This window comes from Podarcis erhardii (assembly GCF_964252035.2).
Source record: "Podarcis erhardii genome assembly, chromosome: 3".
Classification (NCBI taxonomy): Eukaryota; Metazoa; Chordata; class Lepidosauria; order Squamata; family Lacertidae; genus Podarcis; species Podarcis erhardii.
Window position 1 is genome coordinate 91,202,314 of NC_138507.1, and position 26,807 is coordinate 91,229,120.

Below are 26,807 nucleotides of genomic sequence, written 5' to 3' on the forward strand. Positions count from 1 at the left end.
GCATTCCATTACAGATGTTTGTGGTTGTGACTATCCCAACAGAATTAAAAACAAAAACAAAACAAAACTGAATCCCTTGGGAGGTAGTATAGTTGCTCTTTTTTGACTCATTCCATTTTTCAGAGCAAAAATGACCAAAGAGCTATTGCATTTATTGCTGTTGAAATGAGCACCATGAGATGGTAGAAATGTAAAGAATGAGTTGACCAGGTTTGTGTCTAGAAAGCTGTGAAGCAGTTACATGGAATTGTTCACACACACGTACACACACACACACACACACACACACACAGAGTAATTAACAAACAGGAACAGTTTTGATGGGGGGAAAGCTACAAGCTGTGGCTGATTAGTTATTCCTCTCTGGACAATTCTTGCTACTGCTGCTCAAGTCCTGATTGTGTGAGATTTCATGAATAGGAATACAGCTGAGAATAAAAATGAGGCTTCTTTCCATCACTCTATTTATGGAGCAGCTGTTTCACTGTTTGACACCCCTTTTACAGCCATTTCTAAATAACTTACCTGGTGTTCTCAATATGGCTTTTTGGTTTAACGCTGCGTTCATTGAGAGTAAGGTCAAATGAGAAGAGGGAGGGAATATTGAGCCATTCATTGTCTTTCTGTGATTTCCTTTCTTCTTTTAATGTGGGCATTTTGTTCCCTACAAAAAACTTATGACCTTCTTGATCTGTCCTTGGTATTTGAGAATATAATTAATATTTTCTTATATTTTGGGGAAAAAACAACCTCTGAGGTAGTTAACAATGTTTTTAATAGAAACACAAATGAAATAACATAATCCTAAAACAACAACCCACTAAAACATCTGTCAAATCTGTCAAACATAATATATAAAACAAGGAGAGAACCAGCTTAACGGCATAAAAATCAACATTAAGCTACTGCCTGGGGGTGTTGGAAGTATGTACCAAGGCTGCTTTAAGGTCATATTTGTTTTTTTCAGAAATCAAGATGCTCCTTCCTTCTTATATGTGCCTTAATAAAACACTTCCTGATTTTCTCAAAGTGCTGTTTGCCATGACATCCAAACTGGCAAAACTGCGTGTGACTATCCCTCCAAACCAAGATTACAAATCGAGACTCACATTCTAAATCTAGCAGAATGTGCATCACACTTCTGTATGAATGATATAAATCCAGTGACCCACTCCCTTTTTGTCACTGCAATTTAATATTTGAAGAGCTTGAATGGAAGGGAGAGAGAATTCTGCCCAAGTCCTGCTGGGATTGTGATGGGAAGTGATGAAGGCAAAAAAAGGAATAACGGTCTATGCCAGAATAGATACTGTATAAGTTGGGACCAACAGATCAGCAAACTGGTAATGAAATGACTGTACGTGGAAGAAGATAAGTAAAACAAAGAATTGGTGTAATGTGATTGTCAGAAAATATAAACTATATTTCACGTGACTAGCATAAATTTCACCCCAAATGTTCAATTCAGGATGCGTCTCACATCTTTTATTGTCTTGCATAATAAGGCAATTAACTATATGAAACCAGTTTTTGTCTTAAGTTTCAGAACTGATTTGTCATGTTCACAAAGATCATGGGATTAAGTGAACATAGATTTATGCCAAAATAAATCTTGCTACTCTTTAAGATATCACAATACTCCTTTGTTTGTTCGTACTTTTTAAACAATAGTACCTAGAGATGTTTGAACAAAACAAATTCCTTCCAGTAGCACCTTAAAGACCAACTAAGTCAGTTCTTGGTATGAGCTTTCGTGTGCATGCACACTTCTTCAGATACACTGAAACAGAAGTTTCCAGACCCTTCTATATAGTGAGAAGGTGGGGAGGGGTATTACTCAGTGAGGTTGATGGACTTCCATTTCATGTTTGAGAAGAGATGCTGGTTTAGTTCTAGATATCCAGAGAAGTACAGAAGGGTAAAAAGGTTCAGCATCTGCTGAGGGGAGTGGATTGAAAGATGACATAGCAAAATATAAAGAAACCTATCTAATGATTATTTCAGTTTTTTCGATACTTGGTGGAGAAAAGTGTGTATTTATATTCCCTTGATGATGGTGAGGTCTGAGTTTGGGGGTGGGCAGAGACGGGGATTGCAGCTGATTTGAAAGTAGGCTTCTAAATTGGATCGATGGTTCTGAAGTTTGTTCAGAAGCTGAAAATGCACTTGAACATAGAGGTCAAATTTTGACTATTGTGCAGCTGCTTGGACATTTCTTAATTTTAGAAACAGTTAAGACATTTATTTTTAACCAGAAGATAGGAATAGATTTCATATTGTTTCATGTATTTCATGGGATGCAATTCTTCATGCGTGTATTCTCGTTTACTGTAGAGGCCAAGTTCTTGTTTTAAAGCATTTTTTGGAAACCATAAAGGTTTTGATTTAGTTCAACTGAACTTTAGAATATGGGAATAAATCATTTTTGCCACAAACTCACAATAATACTTCTCCATGAATAGTAGTAGTAAAAATAAATATCTGAATATTCTCAAGCTAAAAGAATGGAAAATAGATAATCACAAAGACTAGCACTAGCGAAGAATAGGAATAAGAAATCAATGTCACAGGAAACATTGAGATTATGTTTATCTTTTGTATATAGAAACCTGCCCGTAGAAGCAGGTTTCAAAAAGTTTGACGTGAAACTTTAAGCATGTGATAAAAGTTAAGTTGACATTAAGGAATTAAAGGATTAGTTTAAGCAGCAGGAACAATGGTGTACTGGTAAATTTTGATGGGTAGGACTTAGAAAGGAAGCTGCTTTATACTGAGTCAGACCATTAGTCCATCTAGTTCAGTATTATCTACACTCACTGGCAGCGGCTTCCATTCCTCAACAGCACAGCCTGGGGATAGATGCTAAGGATTGCATCTGGGTTCCTCTGCATTTAAGAGACATGGATGGTCTGCAACTGCTGTTCTACATGTCCCCAAAGGCCAATGTGGTGTAGTGGTTAAGAGCGGTAGTCTCGTAATCTTGGGAACTGGGTTAGCATCTCCGCTCCTCCACATGCAGCTGCTGGGTGACCTTGGGCTAGTCACACTTCTCTGAAGTTTCTCAGCCTCACTCACCTCACAGAGTGTTTGTTGTGGGGTAGGAAGGGAAAGGAGATTGTTAGCCGCTTTGAGACTCCTTCGGGTAGTGATAAAGTGGGATATCAAATCCAAACTCTTCTTCTTCTTCTTCTTTCTAAATATGACAGTCCCATAGCCCATATTCCTAGACGGAACTGATATACCCTCCACAAGACTTTGAATCAGCTGGCACTCATAGAATAGCTGCAAAAGGTGGGTTTTGTTAGTACTGTATGTTGGAATTTGTCTGGGAAGATAACTCAGATCACTGATCAGTCAGGTGGCATGACTGCTATCCTGTGCATAGGTATCTGAAAAGCATGTTGAGTTTTAACAAAAGAGCTTGAGTCAGCTGCAATGCAGCTTTTAATTGGAAATGAAAGAAAGACAGCTTGCCTTTTAAACTGCTAGAATAAAGTAGGAACCCCATCGAAGGAAAGAAGTATCCAGCCCCTGCTTGATTATTTTCCCCAGGCTCTGACTTGTTCTGTGCTTACCTGGCACAAATAACAGCAAAACTAAAAGCCTCATTATCACATTGTTCACTTCCCAGAACCAGGAGGGCCTGTTAATTACCCAGGCTTCTAACTGAGTTATTTTTTCCATGTTTGTTTGACTGTAAACACAGGATGCATGAGAGAGCCAATCAGAGAAAGGAACATTGTAATGCATGGAATCATGACATCCATACTGCACACAACATGTTCCCACAATGGAGATCTGGAGAATGGAAATGAGAATTTCTGTCATCTAATCAGAAATTCTTATAAAATCATTGCAAAATGGTAATTGACACTCTAGAAACTTAAGAAATTGTAAGAATCCTCTTTCTTATTGCTTGTGATGTGAAACCACAACAGTTAATTTGATGCATGTATTGTGAAATTTCTTTTGCATTATTTTTTTTAAAAGAAAAATACAAGAAATAACAGGTTATACTGATGAATGCAGTAGCATTTATTTTAGGACACTGGAAGGTTTTTGCACAAACAGGAGACTGGATTGCTATTCCACTTGTTTAAAATCTACCAAAAAAAATCTTTCTCAATTTTGGAAGACAATGGAGATACTATTTCTTGAATTATAGTAAACAAAAATTAAAATGATTTGTTCTGAAGAGATGGGAAAGTACAAACCTGAAATCTGGAGTTGCTGAATGACTAGGGCTGCAGTCCTAACCCCACTAATATGGGAGTAAGTCTTATTTAATTCAGGAGGACTAAGTGGACATGGTTAGGATTGCACTGTCTGGCCGCATTCTTAACTCATCTAGGAGCACACCTCATTGAAGTCAAGTAGGCTTGTTCAACATTGTACTGTACTGCTTATGGCCTGGTTTGGAAGCTCAGTTCCCAGCTTCCCAATTCATAGTTTAGCAGCCAGGTTAGGAAAGTGGTGATAAATCACGGCATCCCATTTCAAATGTAATGACTAACTTCAATTTAATTAAACCAAGATGCAAGTACCAAGGAAGGAGGCAAAGGAGTACATGGTATTGCAAGTTAGGAACTGACACTGACTAGATCTAACAATTCGTTGAAGTTATTTTTGGAAGGTTATAGTCAATAAATAGTGTTGAATGATTTGGGAATATTTGTACATTAGGGTTTCTATATAGATTAGTATGCTTTTGATGCTCTTATGAGTTTTGGCTTTGAAATATTTTTGTTTCTTTTATGTGATTTGGTTATGTGTGTTTTGTATGTTTATTACAATAATAAACACTGGAATAAAAATGCAACTGTTTTGGAAAGTTACTTTCTATTCTTAGCCAAGAATGTTTAAAATTAACTGAAAAATAAAACAAAATATTTTAGGATTTACTGTCCCCTGTTACCTGGAAACAGAAAATGTTTTTCTCTTGCTATGGCAACAAGAAAATGTGAATGTACAATAAACCAATAACTTGGAGTTCTGCCACAAAATAGATGAGAAATCTGTTTAGTGCTGCAGTAGAGTTGTATCTCAAAATTTCCAGCCTCCACTTTGACCTAATTCATCCCCACACTTCTCAATCTTTTTGTAGAAGTGGAAAATTACTTGGAATAAAGCTTTTATATTGTATTTTAGAAGGTTTGCAAACTTATTCCCGTTATAGGAAAAGATGGCTGTTAAGTGTAGGAAAAAATGTTTCCCTAAGCTGATTAACAAAATGGACCATATTGGGATGGAGTTGCTTTTGCTTTCTTTGGACAAAGTAGTAGCAATGTATTGAATTCAGATTTTGAATGACTACTTCTATTGTGTCATTCAGGAGTGGACATACTGTATATTTTCAAATTCCTAAGTAGCCTTAGATTTTCAGAAGCAAGCAGTGGATCATGGATAACTTTGGGCAGCCAAGTACCTGGGTTGAAGCTTTTTATTTAATTCACAGACAGAGACAAAATGACAAAAAGGATGGTTTAGTATTTTTCGGTGACAGGAAGGTTTTAAGAATTTATGCTGAAAGCTCACTGAGAGTGCACTGTTCCCCAAGTTTACTGAATACATTTTAAGTTGACATGAACCTACGAAGACTGAGATAATGAAGAGCAGCTACTTTCAACCCAACTTAAGTTCCTTGTTGTTGTTGGCGTCTGTCTCAAGAGACAATGCAGTGCGCCTCCAGGGGTGATTATTCTTACTTGCAGAAGGTGAAATGAGACAGAGTGACTTACTCAGGCTCTTACCCTGGCTGAATTCAGAGGCCATGCTTTTACTTCTGAACCTTTGTCAGCTCACAAACCATCATTTAGGAGGGGCTTGCTTGAAAATTACAGTTTGTGCCTGCTGCTTGCTGTTATACTGTATATTTACTCACCCCACCACACAGCTTACCCAAAATGGAGATAAATAGAGAAAGAAAGGAGAATGAAATCAGCTACATCCAGTCCACACAACTCCCTTTCCTTACCAAGTGCTTTCCTCTTTTCACACTGCACATGTATTGCCTATTATGTATTTGGAAGCATAAGCAATGGTGTCGGTTCCTAACTATGCATAGCAGAAACCATGTAAGGCATGATCCTTGAATGAAGCCCATGGGTTGGTTGACAAATAACACTTTCCCATGATTTAATGGTACATGGATGAGCCTTAACAAGCTGAATGCTCACCAGAACAAGATGGTTTGAGCATATAACACCAATCCTGGCCCAACTTTGTTGGCTGCCAATTAGTTTCCAGGCCCAGTTCAAAGAGCTGCTGTTCACTTATAAAACCTTACACAGCTCAGGACCTCAATACCCTAAGTACATCCTCTCCCCATGCAGACTGAGCCAGACCCTGCACTTGTTATCTCTATGTCCCCACTCCTGAGAGTTTTGGAGGGTGGCAACACAAAAACGGGCCCTTTCTGTGGTGGCTTCCTGACTGGAATGCTATCCCCAGAGAGGCTCACCTGGCACCATTATTTACATTCTTTAGGTGCCAGGGACATTTATTATGATTATTTTATCATATTATTATGCTTTTTATTACGTTTTCACTATTGACGTTCTGTAAAACGTTTTCTTAATGCTGTACACCACCCTGGGATCTTTTGATAAAAGATAGTACAGTGGTACTTCGGGTTAAGTACTTAATTCATTCCGGAGGTCCGTTCTTAACCTGAAACTGTTCTTAACCTGAGGTACCACTTTAGCTAATGGGGCCTCCCGCCGCCGCGCAAATTCTTTTCTCATCCTGAAGCAAAGTTCTGAACCCAAGGTATTATTTCTGGGTTAGTGGAGTCTGTAACCTGCAGCGTATGTAACCTGAAGCATATGTAACCCGAGGTACCACTGTATATAAATTGAAATGATGATGATGGAAGTGCAAGGCCCCTTGCATCCAGGAGGAGGACTCCTGCCAAGTTTAGTTTCAGCTTCAGAGAATCTTGGCTTTGCATTACTTGTGAACCAGTAATTCTGGCTTAAAGCAAACAGTGGTTAGTTTCTAAAACAAGCAGACCTCAAACCATGGGTTAGCTGGCATGTTTTAACTGCTGATTGTGTTTGCACATGATGCTAAGCCATCATGCTTTGACATTTAAAGTAAACTTGGCAGAGGAGGGCAAGGAAAGTAACATGTGAGCCTGATGCTTTGTTGAGACTTGTCTCCATAATGCTGAACCATGATTTAGTGTTACAGGCAAACAAGCCCAGCAGCTGCATACACCTCCTGCCCAATGTGCATGGACAATAAGCTTGTGCATTTCCACCTCCAGTGCAGCTGAGGAGAGGATATCAGAAACTTCTGCTTCCATCTTCCATTTTCAACTATCCATGTGTTCTTGTTATGGCTGAATCTGGACAAACTGTACTTAGAGTTAGCTATGATTTATCGAAATAAGCAAAGTTCAAACCATGATTATGGACCCTGATCTGTTTTAGTAAATCATAGTTAGCATTGTGCACAAAAAGCTAAACCATGGTTCAGCATTATGTGTGAACCAAGACAGTGAGTCAGTGGCAGAGGTGGAACTTCACGCTAGTCCTCCCAATTGGATTGGATTGGATAATATTCCTGTATTGCTTACTAAAAATACTCTCTGGCATTCTGAATGAAAAGCTTGAAAGACGGCCCTCTCCTTTATAAGCAGTATGTGTGTTTGTGTTTTGTAAACAACAAGTGACTTTTTTTCTTGTTCTGTTATTTACCAAAGCTAAAAGCCACAATTTTAGAAATTCTGTGCTTGTTTGACACAATGTATTTGTTAGATAATTCAGTCACCACTCCATTGTACTCACATCTTGATTTGCTGGAGAGAGCCAGGTTCTGCATGTTCATGCTTTACTGGAACTTGAAAATAAATGGGCTCCAATGGCTTTGCGTAATGGGTTGCTTTCCCACTGCTATTCCTCCCCACTTCCACCAAACTGAAAGCACTAGTTTCCTGTCTGTCTTGTGTGATTTCTTGCATGTAATTTTAAAGCTGCCTTTTAGAGAGCTCTTCAGAGTAGTGAACAAGAAAAGCCTGTGCTAAGCTCCTCATCTTCTAAACAACCAATTTAATCCTAAATAATGGAAAAACTGGCTATTTGCAGATTCTAATTTAGAAAATTAGTGTTTCCATATTTGTTTAATGATAACAAGGTGGCTGCTATGATGGAAAGTTTCCTAGAGAATAATAAGATACTCTTTGGTCCACATTTGGCCAGCAACATTTCTTGTTGTATCTAGCACATTTAATAACAGATCTACATTATGGTTCTAACCGACAGTAGTGCTACTCTGATAGTCTTTTTATAATTTATATTATCTTAATTATATTTATAATTTTATTCTGATTATACCGTATCTTAATAGAGATTGGTGATGTATTGTATTCATCCCAGAGTCTGTTGCAATGGTGATTTGGGAATTGATATAGCATTTTTTCTTACAGAGGGGTCAGTTCTGCAGAAACATATTCTGCTGCAGAAGGTGAGAAAAATTTAGAGTAAACACAGACAGGGAGATATGCTCCCTTGGACATCCTCATTTGAATTCCCGTTAGGCTGAAGGCCAAACTAAATGTTATGCTAGTGCCGTACATGATTTATTCAAAAGCTGACTTGGGGGCCAGAGCTGGACCGGTACCTGGAGGGAGCAGGCTTTAGCCCTTTGCCTCTTGTATGGCCTCATTCAGAATCGCATATTCTCACCCCCACCTCAGCGTTTCATGTTCCTTTACTTTTTGAAGTAATGGTTTTATTTAATTATTTTAATTCAACAATTTATACACAGCTTAGCAGCGTAGTTTCTAAGCAGTGTACAGTGAGGTTACAAAGGAGATGCAACAGATAAAACAAGTTAATTTTTTTACCAGAAAAGCTTCCTTTTTTGTTCACAAAGTGCCTTTTGTTCAGGGAGGCAGGCGGCCTGTTTTGATTTCAACTGGGAGACAGAATTAGGCTGACAATACTGAATGCACGGCTCCTGGCAGATGCAAGCTGTGCACCTGAGCCATGGGGGGGGGGCATTACAGTTTGTGTCTGTTTCAAAACTTTTCAGGGCTCTCTTGGTGCAAAATCCACAAGATCTGTCTGTGCAAAATGGAATGAAAATCACATGCGGAGTACAAATTATAGGGTGGTGGATTCAGTAATGGTGCAAGTTATCTAGGCAGCTATATTGTGGGTTACGCTGGAGGTACAGAGTGGCTTTAAGAAACTGACCATCTCTGGCCTGAGGCTCACTTGCCAACAAACTGGTTTTCTTCCCCTCTCTGTAGTTTCAAATCCAAAATGTATGACAGAAATTGAGTACCGTCAATTGAAAAGCTTGGAGAGGAGCCAATTCAGGAAGACATCAACATTGAAGCTGTTTCCATAAACACCTTTCTTTCTCTTTTTCAGAGCCATGGTGTCATGGAAAGGAATTTATTTTGTACTTACACTATTCTTGGGAAGTTTTTTCGGAAGCATTTTCATGCTTGGCCCCTTGCTGCCATTGATGTTTTTCTCCCCATCTTGGTATCGCTGGATCACTGATCGCGTTGTGGCTACTTGGCTTACACTTCCAGTGGTAAGTTGCTTACATCTTACGTCTTATGAAAAGTCCCAACTGCTCAAACCACCCAGTCTTAAAAGGCCAAACAATGACTTTTTATATTCAATATTTGGACTTAGTTTCAGGTATAGGATTGCAGCCATGCAACACAACCTTGCTCTGTTCAGTAGACCTTATTATCCTAAGTCTACCTAGGATTGGAGGCATAATCTTCTATGTCCTGTCAGGATAAGCTTCAGAGCTAATGGCAGAAGTTGATGGACAACTGTGTCTAAACTTGAGACAGAGATGGGAGGTGTCTGGACTGGAAAGACTTTGGCAGATGGCCAAAATGACAAACTATAGAAGGGCCAAGGAAGAACAGCTATCAGATAAGTTAACAGTACTCCTTGTTCTGTTCTGTTCTGGAATGGAAAATTCAATTATAATATTCAGCAGTCTGCTTTATTGTAAGGTATCATTGTTTCTTCATTCTTTGAATGATCCGCCTTTAATTATTCATCAACAAGTGGTCATGTTTTTTCCTTCTTTTCCATGTAAAATATAGTAATTTATTTGAGAGAGATAAAAAAAAAGATAGGATTTCCTGGTTGGAATGGTTTGAGATGAACTGCTATGCTTAACAGCTGTAACTCTCAGGTCACTTCTTTCCAGCACATAGTGTCCTCAGCCTGACAAGGTCACCACCTATTAACCCTAATATATCAGTGTAATCAAAACAAAACAAATTCCTTCCAGTAGCACCTTAAAGACCAACTAAGTCAGTTCTTGGTATGAGCTTTCGTGTGCATGCACACTTCTTCAGATACACTGAAACAGAAGTTTCCAGACCCTTCTATATAGTGAGAAGGTGGGGAGGGGTATTACTCAGAAGGGTGGTGGGAATGGGTGATTGGCAGATAGCTGTGCCAATCACCCATTCCCACCACCCTTCTGAGTAATACCCCTCCCCACCTTCTCACTATATAGAAGGGTCTGGAAACTTCTGTTTCAGTGTATCTGAAGAAGTGTGCATGCACACGAAAGCTCATACCAAGAACTGACTTAGTTGGTCTTTAAGGTGCTACTGGAAGGAATTTGTTTTGTTTTGACTATGGCAGACCAACACGGCTACCTATCTATATCAGTGTAATGACAGTGAAGAGTCTTTTAAAAATAATTTGTAAGCTTTAGGTGGTTAGCAGACCAGTAATACATTTTTTAAAACAATTTTTTTACCAGACCACTTAAATGTTACCTATTTGTTTGTTTCACTGTACAGTGGACCGTCCAGTTATGTATCGCTCTGGTTACATAACTTTCAGGTTACGAACGCAGCAAACCCGGAAGTGTATCCTTCTGAGTTTTGCCGCATGTGCAGAAATGGCACCTCTGGTTACGTTTTTTACGGGGTGCACATGGACCTCCAGAATGAATTAAATTCTTATCCGGAGGGTCCACTGTGTTGATGGGTTTCTTGTTTTTCTGCTGTTTTAACTGTGTGGTTTAACAACAACTTTGTTGTTGTTGGTTGACATGATTTTTGTTTGTAAGCTTACTTGAGGGGTAAGGTGACAAGGCAGAGTAGCCATCAAAGCAATATCCTATGCTGGGTATCTATGTTAATCAGGAGTACATGTGCATACATCTCATATAGACCTTAAGAACTATAGGAAAGAAGCACCGGGCGAATGAATGTGAACGAAGCTTGACTGCGGTTGCAGCAAAACGCTGGCTGACTGTTGAAGGAAGGGAAAACCAGAGGGAATGGAACAGAGTGTCCTGTAAGATCCTGGTTGACCAGCTGGAACCCTGAACAGGAACACTTAACACTGCAACATTTAGTTGCAGGTCCCACTTGGATTTTAGCATAATGCCGAAATCAGAATGGAAGAAAATGTATAATTAGGTTTGAAGTGCTGTAGTTCAACCATCACATCCCCAGCACTATGTTTATGAACTGCAGTCTCACAGAAACACATGAACACTGCTGTTCAGTGTTTAAAAAACAACAGCAGTGGGGAGTTATAATTGTGCCCTGAGACTGCAGCCCAAAGAAGATTAATTTGAAGCCAGCTCCATTGAACTCAGTGGGAACTTGGTGAGTCTTTGGAAATAAATCAATGTAGGAACAAACTGTTTTCTTCTGATCATGTATTTGATTCAATTCCTGAATTATCGTAATGCCAGCATTTTTAGAGACTCTACCAGGTGTGCTTCCCTCCTCTACAATTCTATGATTCTTGTCTTCTTAAAATGGATTTCAAATATCTAATAATACTGCACAGAGGCTATGCATTTAGAGGTTTACAAATATTTAGAATCCGTAAATAATCTGTACTATATAGTCACTTACATATTACTTTGTTTTCTCTGAGCAGAGCTCTGAAATAAAAATTCTGGCTAAATGAGAAGTAAAATTCATTTTACTTCTTTCATTCATTCAAGGCTGATAGCAGATTAAAAACCTGTTTTTAATAAGGAACAACTTATTGACTGATAGTAGAAGTAATGGAACTTACAAATATGTCCCATGGTATATGTTTCTTTGTCTGCTTTGTCATGCATAAGCCCTGAAGTGACTAATTCTCTAGTTCTCATTGTTTTTCATAAGATGATGATCTCATTTATATCCCACCTTTCCCTCAAGGAGCTCAAGGTGACGTAAATGTATAGAATTTTAGGTACAGAATCACTGATTTGTACAGTTGGAAGGGACCCTGAGGGTCATCTACTCCAACTCACTACAATACAGGAATCTCAACCAGATCACACATGACAGATGACTATCCAATCTCTGCTTAAAAGCCCCTAAGGAAGGAGAGTCCACCACCTCTCATGGGAGTCTGTTCCAGTCTCAAACAGCCCTGACCTTCCCCATTTTATCCTCATAACAACCCTGTGAGGTTAATGAGGCTGAGAGGCAGTGAATAGCCCAAGGCCACCCAGTGAGCTTCATGACTGAATGGCTCAGTCCCTAGTGCAGCATTCAAATCACAGCACCACACGGGTATTACATATCAACAGAAGACACCCAAAAAAACCTCCTGTACCCTACGTATCTGATCCACTTCCTGTACCCCATGTGATCCAACCATTGGAGGACAAAAGTGGCTTCACGTGGGATAGAAAACTTACCTTCTGTGAAATTCCTTAAGGTGGCTTATTTTACCATTTAAGCCATAGTCCAGCAATCTTACCTGTAGCGGTGCACAGCCATTATTTATTTATTTATTTATTTATTTTACTTACTACATTTATGTACTGCAAGAAGCTCAGGGGTGTGTATGTGGCTCTCCACGCTCTTCATTTTATTAGTGTAACAACCCTTTGGGGTAGGTTGGATTGAGAGAGAGTGGCAGACTGGGGATTTGAATCTGTGTCTCCTCAGACCTAGTCCATCTGTTGCACCATGATGACCCCACGATGCCTTTAGAAAGCTTACAGGTGGGGCATGAGGGCCACAGTACCCACTGTTTTCATACTGCTTCTGAACATGGGAGCTCCAGTTATCTATTATTACTGATAGGGAAGACTTCCATGGGCAAAACTGAGGTTGAGAAAGTAGGAATGGTTTTGATGGATGAAGTTGGGCTGGGGAACACTTGCAGCACACACACTTGTTGGAGGCACCAGCTACCACTGTGTGTTAATAGTTGTAAGCAACATGTTAATGAGCAAAACTATCTCTCTCCCACCTCGATAGATGGTCAGTCCGAATAGCCGTGCAGAGTTTGCTGTGCTTTTATAATGGTTCATTTTTAACCTTGATCAATAATAACATGCCAGTACTGCAGTTAGCTGAGTCATCCATTAATGCTTTATGCTCTTTATATAGTTCATTTCACACAGGGAACTAAAAGCCCTTCACAGAGGTAAGTGACATCTCTGTTGATTAGATGAGACATTGTATGTCTTATTTCCTTGTTCCTTCATCTTTTCTAATTCTAATGCTGTTTTATATTCCAAACGTCAAGGTTTATTTTGGGTTAGAAGGCTTCACTTTTCCCCTTGGGTAGTTCAGGGAAGAAAATTGGTGTTTTGATTCTATTGTGGGTCTGGGTGCCTTCGTCACCTTTTCTGCCATTGCAATTGGTTGTTTTTAACCATCATCTTTGTATTCCAACCTTTCTCTGAAAGGCTCAGGATTGCATGTCCATAGTTACTTTATTCTCAAAGCAACTCTGTGATCAGTTAGGCAGGAAGAAAGTTATTTCCTCTATAATTTGAAGCTGGATAACTTTAACTGTTCAAATAGTGTAAATACTATTCCCTTGCGTAGTAATTTTAAAATGTCTTTTCTAATAACAATTCAAGTTGATGTGCAACATTTTTTATATAAAAAAGACATAACTCATACAAATTATATCAATACAGATAAATTATGTTGGGGTAGGGAACTTCTGACTTACAAACCAATATTGGCCCGTTCTCAATTTGACCCACAAAGCCATGTTCCCAAAGTCACTTCCACCCTTCTGCTAATGTCACTCATGGCATCATCTGATGGATTGGAAGCTACGGTTAAATCCTGCGTTGGCTGCATTCCTGTTCCGAGCAAGAAACAGGAGAGCAGCACAGCTGAAGCAGCAGGATTTGACCTCCATGCTTGTCAGCTGATAAATCCTGCTTGGTTTGGCTGGATTCCATGCAGCACCTTCCTGATTCAGAAAGGGGGCCTGTATGGAAACTCCTGCTGAAATGGAGGGGGGCACTGGCCTTGCAAGGTGCTCTGAAGTCCTGAGTTTGGGACTACAAAGCACCCTGCAGCTGACATAATAGGGAAGTCAGGAGACTGACAGATGGGATGTCCTGTGAAGCGTATCATTATCAGCCCATGGAGCCGAAAAGGTTTCCAACCCCTGAGTTAAATGATTCTGCCGTGCAGCAAACCACAACCTGACCAGTCTATGGACAGAAAGAGCAGTGTCAGAGAAAGGCATAAAGAGATTGGTGTGGTATGAGGCTTCCCAGAAGGAATCATCCAAAGGGTAGATGCTATCAGGCAGGAGATCCCACAGCACAGGCAAATCTTGCTTCATGCATGGAAGGGTGAAGGTGTTCATTGTTTGGGGAGATAAATATGACTGCCTTGAAGTAATGTGTCTATTTTCTGCTGCTTTCACCACAACCATAATGGTTCTTCTGAATCATGTGGTTATTCGACACTGAGTCCTTTGAGTATGCAAGGTCCACATTTTTTTCCTGCAGTGGGTGCTCTGTAATAGTCCCATTGGTACTGTACAGTTGAACAGTATGCTACTCCTCAAATGCTTTCCCCAAACCATTCTGCTAAATAATTTAAAAAAACCTAGGTACATCTTAGAAACATGCACTGGCTACTATAAACTTTTGGTGCAAGATAATGTCTTGATTTATATCATTGTAAATTATTTGTTCTCAGATATTTGCATGTTTTCAAAGTTAATATAAAATCAAATTATTTCTCTTAGGCCTTACTGGAGATTGTATTTGGAGCAAAAGTGGTTATAACAGGTGATGGATTCATCCCCGGAGAAAGAAGTGTCATTATCATGAACCACCGAACTCGAATGGACTGGATGTTCCTATGGAACTGCCTGCTGAGATATAGCTACCTCAGACTTGAAAAAATATGTCTCAAATCTAGCCTCAAAGGCGTTCCAGGATTTGGTAGGTCACCAACATGATAAAAACTTGCTTTTTTGTTTAGCTTTATATGATGTTGTAATATTTGCTACCTTATATGGTAGTTCAGAATATTTGATTTTAGCTCTGCTGTTTTTATAATGATGGGTTTCATTGTTCTATTTATTATTTTTTGGCATTATTGTTAGCTGTCTTAAGGGATCTGTGGAGCCATGCAGAAAGAGAAAAATTCCAAAATGATATCTAAAACCTTCTGTCAAGCATGTAAACTGCTTTCCAACTCACATAGGCTAAAATAATTTGTTTTCAAAATATGTCTTAAAATATTACTCTCTTCAGATTAGTTGCATATTTGTTTGTGCTGTCTTGTTTTATTGCACAGTAGTCAAACTCTTAGAAGATAAATCCCATTTCTTTTTCTGATAGACATACAAGTTTGGTGGATCAGGGAACGCTGTGGACATAGTGTATCTTGATTTCAGTAAGGCTTTTGACAAAGTCTCCCATGCTATTCTTGCAGAGAAGCCGGTAAAATGTGGTCTAGATGAGGCAACTGTTAGGTGGATTTGTTGGTTGGTCAGCTTGATGACCTTAAGCATACAGCTGACAGGGCCCAAACTAACAAAAGAAATTTCAATAGGGGCAAATATAAGGTTCTATACTTTGGCAGAAAGAACAGCTGCACAAATATACGATGAGGGACACATGGATTACCAGTAGTACATGTGAGAAGGTCTCTTGGTGGACCACAAGCTTAACATGAATCAACAGTGTGATGCAGCAGCAAAAAAGGCTAATGTTTTTCTAGGCTGCATCAACAGAAGTATAGTGTCCTTATCAAGGGAAGTAATAGTACTGCTGTATTCTGTCTTGGTGAGACCCACCTGGAGTAGTGTCTAGTTCTGGGTGCCATAATTTAAGAAGGATATTTACAAGCTGGAACATTTGCAGAGGAGGGCAACCAAGATGATCAAGGGTCTGGAAACCAAGCTGTATGAGGAACAGTTGAAGGAGCTGGGTATGTTTAGCCTGGAAAAGAGGAGGTATAAGAAGCGCTCTGTTGGATCAGACCAAAGGCTGCTTAATTTTTAGCATCCTGTTTCCCATGATGCCTTTTGAGAAACTTGTAAGCAAGACCTATGGGCAGTAGCCCGCTCCTCCAACCATTATTCTGGGGTATGCTCCCTCTCTACCTGGAGGCAGCATATAGCTATCATGAGTAGTAGTCATTGATAACACTATACTTTTTTATTCTTGGTTTAAAAACTTACTAAGAACATTTATTCTTACCTACTCAGTACTGAAGATTCTGCTGTTCACAGCTGTGTTATTTTGATGGAATGTAAGTGACAGAAAGGAAATAACAAAGAGCCCATTCAGTTGTAACGAACCATCACCTTTAAAGCCAACAATGCATGTTGGGCCTGGAGCGCTCCTCTCCCTTTTAAACAAACCACAATAGAATCTCTGAAGCTGATGTTTGCCATAATAAACTAAGGTTTATTAGGCCAAGTTCATCACGTCGCAACTGGCCTGTGAAGTAGTTCTTCCCTTTCCTTTTGCATTTAGAAGGGGCAGAAAATAAACAGCAACTCTTCAAATGTAGCTGTGGCACTGTCAGCCTCAATCAACAAGAGAAGTCTCAAGGCATTGTTTGTATTCTCTTTATCTTATATACAGTATATCCTAGTGTGGTGATAATAGATAGTGTGGTACACATACCACTTTTGTAAGGGGCTACGCATGTAGCCTGTGTTGAAACTTTCTAAGCACACAAGTGTAGCCCTCCTGGATCAGCTCCAAAGACCTATCTAGTCCATCCTTCTGTTCCTCATAGTGGCCAGCCAGGTGCCTGTTATGGGAAGCCCACAAGCAGGATGTTCATTTAGCAAAAGGTGCTCACTTCACTGGTTCACAAAAATATACTTTGTTTTATGTGTACACTTGTAAAAATTAAGTTAACTGGCCACCCTCCACTAGTTAGAGTTTGCCCTTTCAGAAAAGTTCTGATTGTATTTATTGCTTTCACTCACTATTCTACTATTACTTTGATTTCTCAGCTGATATCAGAAACTATTAAGGTACACCGGTTGCATTGTGCATACCAATCTTTAGTTTTGTTCTGTTGAACGTATAGGCTCTAACAAGCCTTCTATCTCAAACAAAATTGTCATCAGTTCAATCATACCCCTTTATTGCTAGGTCACCTTTACTCTTTCACCAATTAACTTGTGGAATGTATGGTATGGTACAGTTCACTTACCACTGGTATAACTGTAAGAATAAACAAAGATTACCTTGGAGAGCATTTGCCTTTTTTCTTTTAGTTACTTACCATTCTTAAAACTTAAATTACCCATTAGAGCTTCTGCCAGTAATAAGCAAATATCAGCATCATGATGATGATAACTTCAATTTGTTTTGCTAAAATCCTGGAGTCGTGTTCAATGCTGCTGCAGTGGATTTCCATGCATACATGTGGAGCTTCCTTTTTATCTCCTATCCTTTCCAGCCCCCCTTCTCACATTCTTATAATCAGCTCTGAAGGTTTGGAGATTTCTTCAGAGAAGATTTTGGGGGTGCACAAGGAAAGAGGAAACAGGGGTCCCATTGCACCTCTGGAACTCTGCACATGGAGCATTGGATACAACCCTTGCTATTTACTGGCTGTTCATTCGTTCAGTCAGTCAGTCAGTCAATCAGTTATTAAATCCTATCTCTGGGGATATAAATCCTTCCAAAAAAATACATTAACAAAATCACAATAACATTAAAATGTAACATTTTATCAGTATCCTTCTCAGTTGGCAATTGATGCTAGATGACTCTGTATGAGGAATGGGAAGATCCAGATCGAGCAAGTTCTAAGTTGGTCTTTGCTTGCCTCTCTCTCTCGTCCTCTCCTGGTGTTCTTTCCACAGCGAAGTGGGAAGTTATATTAGGGTTTGTGGGTCACAGCTCCTTTCTGTGCAAGTGAAACATGAGGTTACCAGAGCATGTTCCTCTGTGGTCCATGCAGGAATGTCCACAGCTGATGGGTACTTTTCACCACCAAATCCACCTGAGCCTCAAGTGGTGATAGCACTGGATAGCACCACTCCTAAGAGTATCCCCAGACTCTGAACCTGCTGCCTATGGATGAATGCAACTCTGGAAATCACTTACCAACAGCACCACCATCTTGTCAAGATTCAACCTCAGTTTATTGGCCCTCATGCATCCCACTGCTGCCTCCAGACACTGGACTACCACCAAAGTAGTTTCACCTAGTTCAGATGGTATGGAGAAACAGCGCTGGGTGTCATTGATGACACTGAGCCCCAAATCCTGTGATAACTCCACTCAACTTCATATAGATGCTAGATAGCACCAGGGACCAGATGGAACTTTGTCAAACCCCACAGCCCAATTGCCAAAGGGCTGAACAGAAGTCACCCAATGCTACACGCTGGAAGCAGCCCTGCAGGTTGCAGCGGAATCATTATAATATTATGCCTCCATCTCCCAGCCACAGAGAGGATACCATGGCTGATGGTATCAAAACCTGCTGAGAGATTCAGGAAAATCCAGGAGTTGTTAAAGGTAGAAGGCTATGGTGGGATAACTTTCCCCGAAGTCTTTCAATGTTAGCTATTCCCTGATGGCTGCTTCCCTTGCAATTTTTTTAAGATAATAACATTCTCATATAGTGACTTTTGCAGGTTATTTTTGAATTGCATTTTGGATGTTCCACACAATACCACACATGTGGAAATAACCATGGCATGGCATTAGCTGCATCAGAAAATTGTATGGTTAGACCTTGGTCTGTTTTTCCAAGTTATGCATAATGCAGTAATAAAATTGTGGAAAGGGTCAAGTCCACAGCTCCTCCACAGGGAGGCCACCTCTTTCTTTGTAAAAGATAGTATTTGAGTAGGGTCAAAGGTTTCTGTTAAGCATAGGCCTTCCATTATCTAAGTGCTGTATAAATAGCTTGTGGTTTGCTATGTGGACTGGAGGCAATGGACTCTTTAAGTGAGAGTCTGAGCACCAGTGACATGTGATATCTTCCAGCAATTTCATCAAGGGCTGTCAGACTTAATTACTTTAGAGTTATTTATATTATGAGGTAGCTTTGGGAGTGTATGTTGGAAAGTGTTCTCTGTAGTGTTATCACTCTTGTAGAATTGTTTACATCAGAAAGATGCATACCAGATTTTATTTATTATTATTATTATTATTATTATTATTATTATTATTATTATTATTATTATTTTGGAAGTTGGAACATTAACTCTGCTCTAAATTTGTGCTGGGAAAGGGGAATAAAATGACTATTGTAATAGCTTGTAATCCTGCTTTTTATGCTTTAAATAAGTCTGGTCTCATAAAGGTCTGTGTTGTAAGGGAACATTTTGTGAAAAGTGATGGCTTAGAATAATAATTTGAAGGGATCAAAACACAAAGACCAAAGGTTCGGTTTAAAAAGCATTCATCTAGTCTCCCATAGGTAAACTGAATTCAGGCCAGTGTGTTAAAATCACTAAAAACAACTAATTTGCATATTTTTGCCTGCTAAGCAAATGTGCCAGATGACTCAAGTAAGCAAATCATCTACTAAACATCCTATAAAAGTTTTGTTTATACAAAATGGGGGGGGGGGAGGAAATAATATGTTCCGATTCACTTGAAATGTCCATACCTTCCAGCTCAAACATCTTAATGTAGAGGGCAAGGAGCCAATGTACTACCTGATTAACTAGAGAGGTTGGGTCTTGTCGTCTGGGCAGCCCAGGACCTCCATGCACACAGCCCAGGCTAGTACCCTGGGGAGATCACTTTGGTGCCAGTAATGACTTCACCCTTGGAGACACATTCCATTGTCTCCTGAGACAGATGGATGCCAACAGCCTTATAGACTGAGAATAAGTAGGCAGACTTGAGGTTGCATGTCAAGCAATGAGACAAGCATCTGGATTAGAGGTGAATACTGCATAGCAGAGTTCAAAGAAATAATAGATGCATATTCAGCTGAGGTTTTGATTTGCTGCAGCAGTCCTTACTGATGATTAAACTGAACCTTACCTGCATGCAAGTCTTCCTCCATTCATTCATGTCGTTTTGTTGGATCCTGGCTGTAGAGAAAGGATCAAACAAGGAAGCACTCGCCTTTCCAGAGATGGCTGGTCATGAAAAATGCTAGTGTCCATGGACATAAAGTAGAATTGCAGAGGGATGCTTTTGCAATTTTTAAAAAATAAGATCAAAGCTGTAGCTTGTGTGATAATTTCTTTAATTCATAGCTAATTTTTCGTCTCATATATACCCCACAATATTGAAGACTTTCACATTTACTTTCACATATAAAGGAGAAAAGAAGTAAATGTGTCTTGCACTTTGTGCAAGCTTTAGAAACGGCCAAATTTCTGCTTCCTCTCAAAAATCATCTATGGGAAACAAGCCTGAATCTTTTTTTTTCTAGAGAAAAAAAATTATTTCTTTCTTTTGCTCCACTTAGAGCGTTGTCTTTTGAAGCAAGTTACTTAACCTGAAAGCAACATAGAACTCATTGGCTTACTTCTGAGTCAATATATGTAGGATTCTTCTGTTAGAATTTGAGGGTTTCCTCAGTCATGATAGTGCATTTGTTAATGGGATGGTTGCTGCAACACCAGGAAAAGAACTTTACATGGACTAAAATCATAGAGAACACAGAATCCAGTTCTCTTCCTTCCCTGAAGAGATAGGTGTTTATTGGGTCATCTGAATGCCCTTATTAGATCATAGTGTTGAAATTAACCTACTCTACTTTCAGCCATAGAAAAACGATGTAAAAGTCACTGATGCATTCTGTTGCATGCATATTTATTTATTTATTTATTTATGCTTGTTCATAAATTATCTTAAGATGTCTTTTGACTCCTGTGGTGCTCAAGATGATGAACAGTATTCCAAAATCCACTGTACACACACACACACACACACAGAGAGAGAGAGAGAGAGAGAGAGCACGTAGATACCACCCCCATTATAATTGAAAAATACATTTTCAAATTTTTTTCAATTACCTGCTTGTGGGAGCTACATAATGAGCTATTGTCTGATGTTCTGGAGTAAAGGAGTTTCTTCCAAATTTCTACAAGGAGAGATGGCTATGCAGCATGCCCTACAATAAATGATAGTATGTGCAACATGATCTCTGACACATTATGTGGTATCTTGTAGTTGTTTCCAGCTTGAGGACCCTTTAGCCAACATGGTACTCTCCACATGCAGTAGACTACACCTCCTGTCGGACCCAGCCAATATGACCAGTGGTCTGGGATGATGGGAGTTGTAGTCCACAATATCTGGAGGACCTCTCATTTACTTTCAAATGAAGGACTTTTTTTGTAGTGGCTTCTCCTGCAACTAGTTGGTTGGTGAAACTGTAACATTCAACATTTTCCCTTGAATACAACTATTAATAGTGCAGCAACTCTGTCCCATATTGAATCTGGTAATTGTTTGCCAGGTCACTGAGTTCACATGTGAAATGCATTAATTTATGCAGCACAGGTCAGATTCTGCAAAAAGAAAGGAAAGATCAAGTGGTGTGCATTTCAAGGACTTATCACTTTACAATGATAGGCAGTTGAATTTGCAGATTGAAATGAGAAGGCAAGATGCTTGAGTTTCAGTAATGATATTGAGCTAAAAAGCTGTTAAAATGTACTTCTGCTAAAAAAAAATCTTAATTATAAGAAAATTTCGCCTGTGTATTCTTAATAGGTCCCAAGTATGTTATGTTCTAGTTCATGTTTTTAATGTTAGACATGACTCAGTCTCTTAGTGTTATTTTGCACCCCTGATTTAATATCATTAAGAATAACATAACACCTACTTTTCCCCACACCTTTCAGAGGGGTCACTAACACATCTGACATATTTTAGTGCTAGCCCATACACTTTTTGCTATAATAACTGTATTACATGCAAAGTAGTCTTCCCTAAGAAATTGGTTATGTTTTCACATAAAATTATCTGTTTGTTTGTTTGTTTTTTAATATCCTTTTTATTATTTTTATTTTAACAAAGTAATAATAATAAATAAATACAAATAAAAATGTGCGCCCCCACCCCATTGTAACTATCCAACCTCCCAAATTTCAACACCTCTTGCAATGATTTGACCTCTTTCCATTTTAACAATACAAATTCTACAAATACCTTCCATATTTCATCAAAATCATTTCTCCTGCATATTCCCTGTCTTACCTTAAGAGCACATGGTAATTTATTATTAATAGCTATATCTCACACCTCTTTATACCATTCATCCATTTTATATTCACCTCACCCCTTCCACTTCCAAGATATAACACCTCGTGCAGCTGTCAGTAAATTTGTGAGCAAGTCTTTCATAGCCTGTGAACCTTCCACCCCATCATAAACTGAGAACAGTGCTACCTCTGGACATTTGGCCAGCTTTAACCTAGTGATTTCTGTTATATCCTTAAACACCCTTTGCCTCTTTTAATTTGTTAAGATTTTCTTGTTCTAAATCTTCTAAATTTCTTGTTATATTTATTCCCAAGTACTTTATTACATGTCTTAATTTTATATCTATTTTTTTTCCTTCAAAAGTTTTTGGTTTACATCTTCATCGTAGTTAAATATCATCATCTCTATTTGGACCAATTAATTCACAACCTTGTTTTTTCTCCACTTTTTTTTTCTAATGTGCCTCTATTGCCTGCATATTTTCCAACGGATTTTTGATTGCTAGCAAGGTGTCATCTGCAAATAAGCTTATTTTCTCTTTTCCATTATTGCTTACTCCTTTTATATTTCCATCTTCTATAATTACATTGACCAGAGTTTCAATGACCAATACAAATAAAATTGGGGAAAGGGGGCATCCTTGTCTTGTACCTCGGACTAGTGTTATTTGTTCTGTTATACCATCGTTCACGACGGCATATGCCTTGTTCCTCAAGTATAATTGATTTATTAAACCCTTGAATCGTTCTCCAAATCCTAAGCTTTCTATAATCCTTTTTAACACAGTGTTACAAAATTTATGTTTGATAATTTGAGAACTTAAGTTATGGATATGCAGAAGCAAGAAATTTCCAGCACAGTATTTAAAAGACTCTTCAAAATTGTTCTAGGCTGGGCCATGCAGGTTGCTGCCTTCATTTTTATTCATAGAAGATGGGAAGAAGACAAAAATCATTTTGAAAATATGCTGGATTACTTCTGTGACATTAACGAACCACTGCAGCTTCTCATCTTTCCCGAAGGAACAGATCTGACAGGTACTTTAATTCAATTCTCTCCCCACCAATCTTCTCAGGGTAGAAAAAATTGTGTCACAATTATTCCATTTAAAAGTTTACAGTTTAAAATGCAAGTTTGATCTGCCATGTGTTCAGTGGTGTTTTATCTTGAAAAGTTATGCTTTATGAGACTTCTACAAGTGATACTAGTACCCATAGGGCAGGAGCTTGAGAGCAAATACTGCATATATTCTGAAGTGGGTTCAAAACGGCCACAACCTTTTTTTGATGTGGCATAGGGCACAGATCAACTATGGATCATCCTTACTGCTATTTGATAGTACAGCCACCCAGCCCACATTGATGGGAGTAGTAGAAATTTGAGAAATTTCTAAGGTGTGAACGACCTGGATGTTGGATGGGTATGGCAGCCCCCAAACTCGACTGGGTTTTGAAGTGACATCCAAAGGTTCCTTAAGTGGATTAACTGTTTTTAATAATCTTATGTGTTAGTTGCCTTGAAACAACAATCTCCCAGTGGGGAGCAGGGAATCCCACCCGTGCTTATCCCTGCTATACATCCAGCCCAGTGCTTCCAATGTGTCTATAATGAGACATTGGCCTGGTTTGCATGTCACATTAAGGCCAAGCTATGGTTTAACCCGGGACGTGGGTGGCGCTGTGGGTTAAACCACAGAGCCTAGGGCTTGGCAATCAGAAGGTCAGCAGTTCGAATCCCCGCAACGGGATGAGCTCCCGTTGCTCGGTCCCTGCTCCTGCCAACCTAGCCATTCGAAAGCACGTCAAAGTGTAAGTAGATAAATAGATACCACTCCGGCGGGAAAGTAAACGGCGTTTCCGTGCGCTGCTCTGGTTCGCCAGAAGCGGCTTAGTTATGCTAGCCACATGACCCGGAAGCTGTACACCAGCTCCCTCGGCCAATAAAGCGAGATGAGCGCCGCAACCCCAGAGTCAGCCACGACTGGACCTAATGGTCAGGGGTCCCTTTACCCTTTACCTTTACGGTTTAGCACGAATGCACAAGTGTGTAGGTTCACTGATAATTTTGATGCTGTATCATACTGTCTGGACTTTCTTTTGTGTAAATCAAATAAAAGTGACTTTTTCCATGTGGAGTGGCCTTCAGAGAGGAATAAATGCCATTGCTTTGGGTATAGTCACTGCTTCCTGGTGATGGTCTGTGGCTCAAAAGTGCACTTTTGGAATGCATTTTATAAATGTATTTGAAGTGCTGAATGCTTCCGAGTCACATTCGTACAATCTGAACATTACTACATTAAATTCAAAATTGTGGAATGCTCTCCCCAGGGAGGCTTGGTTGGTGCCTTCTACACATATATTTAGGCACCGGGCAAAAACTTTCCTGTACTCTCAACCCTTTAGCTAATTAAACTAGGGTTGCCATATTTCAAAAAGTGAAAATCTGGACAAATGTTGTTGAGCTTTTTCTTTTTATATTTTTCTGGCAAAAAAAATGAGCTGACATGAGTTGCTGATTTTCAGAAAATCTGCTTGGACTTTTAAGCTCTCTGTCTCCCTCTCTCCGTGTGTGTGTGTGTGTGTGTGTGTGTGAGAGAGAGAGAGAGAGAGAGAGAGAGAGAGATGGGGGCTATTGTTTTATATGTTATTATGTTTTGCATTTTTGTGTTTTTATATTGTAAACTGCCCTATGATCCTCGGATCAAAGGCGGTTTAGAAATGTAATAAATAATATTTTCTTAAGGGGTGAACAGACTTACAGCTTTGTTTTTCACTAGAACTCCTAGATCTACCAGCCAGAGCTAGCAATGATGATGATGGTGATGATGATGATGATGATAATAATAATAATAAAAGTAATAATATAGTATAGTATGAAATTAAAGAATGTGGTGTTTACGAGCACATTCTGAACTTAGAAATTTGCTTTCAGCAGCAGAACAGTTAGCTTTCTTCAATTTTAGCAGCCTTATTTAGGAAAAGTTACTTTTTACTATTGTTAAACAGCAGGGAATCAGAAATTCTTGTCAATCTACCACAGAGATGTCCCAGTATACTCGTGTTCATACCTTTGAGGATTTAGTATTGTAGTATTGTCAGTGAACATGGCAAAGAAATATAAGCAAAATTAACAACATGCTGCCCCAAAGAACTTACAGTAAGTTTGACAGTATGGAAGGGAGCACAAGCTGGAGGGATGGGAGAGGATAATAAATGAATGGCAGCAGGAAAGAAGGGGCAGAGATGCTTGAGAGAGCAAAGCGTGTTTCAAGGAACTGGGGGCAAAATTAGAAGAACAAAAGTCTTGGAGATATACCTGGTGCATTTTAAAAATCCGGTCACCGAGTTTGCATTGGTGTGAATGAAAATGAGTAGCATCAAAATTGGCGTGGTCTGCACAACTATAAAGAAATTATTTGTCAGCAGAGTTCTGGATTGACAAGGGAAAGGGAGGAATTTAACAGTAGTTCAAGATGAGAAATTGGATAGAGAAGACACACTTTTGCCAGAAGAAATGGCATTACTTGGTGATAAATTAAATAAAAGCAACAAGAGGAAAGATAATAGAAGAGAGTAAGACCTGAAAAGAAAGATGAGAAGTGCAATCATCTACATACTGAGCTTGGGGTGGCAATATAGGAATAATTTTTTTGCTGCAAGTATTTCTCTCTATTCCTCCTATTCTAGCACTGAAATAGTTGTTTATATACCAAGTGGGGGGTCCTGATGCCCCAGAATTAATCAAGCTGTGAAATGGGTCCAGAAGTTGGTCAGGTTGCTAGGTACTTAAAGACATTTTTTCTGTTATGTGTCTGAGAGTCACAAAGTTCGATTATTCTTAGATTGTGTTGCCAGGCAAAGTAGTGCTGTGTGACAGCAGGTAACAAGTAGCTTTTTTTCTTCTGTGCGCTCCATCATAAATAGAATAAATAATAAACCAAATGCAAATGTTTGCTCTTGCATATAGCAGCTAAGTTTACACGGGAAGTAAACTGAAATGTGTTCCTGTAAGGAAGACAGCACAAACAGAATACTTTCTAATGACAAAGAATATCATATTCTGTTCAGGTTGTTTTGATTATGAAGTTTCACACTATCCCCTTGCCCCCGGAATGTCATGATTTTCCATCACCACTTCATATTTCTGTGAAGTTTAAACTCAGTACATTTGAAATATTAAAGATACAAAAGCATTTCAGTACTCTCCTCCCAGATTTTAATTATTTTGTACATTTTGTTTTTCTTTTATACCATTACCTTAGCAGAACCAAGTATTTTTAGGGGCTAATAAAAATATTCATTATTTATTTTATTACTATTTCATAAAATGTATACAATGCCTGATTGTTAAAAAAAAATCTCAACGGTGTTTACAAAGAGAGCAAAACAATAAAATTATCAGTAAAAAAACCATAAAACTCT

The 26,807-nt window shown here is 39.0% G+C and overlaps 1 protein-coding gene across 1 annotated transcript in view; it reads left to right on the plus strand.

Moving 5' to 3' along the window:
• Positions 1 to 26,807, plus strand: part of LCLAT1 (lysocardiolipin acyltransferase 1) — a 90,362-nt gene that overhangs the window by 18,515 nt on the left and 45,040 nt on the right. The window contains exons 2-4 of the mRNA XM_081854204.1: positions 9,381 to 9,549; positions 14,967 to 15,165; positions 23,277 to 23,423. Coding sequence (XP_081710330.1) covers positions 9,385 to 9,549; positions 14,967 to 15,165; positions 23,277 to 23,423 — 511 coding nt within the window. The 5' untranslated portion in view covers positions 9,381 to 9,384. The remainder of the gene's footprint in view (positions 1 to 9,380; positions 9,550 to 14,966; positions 15,166 to 23,276; positions 23,424 to 26,807) is intronic.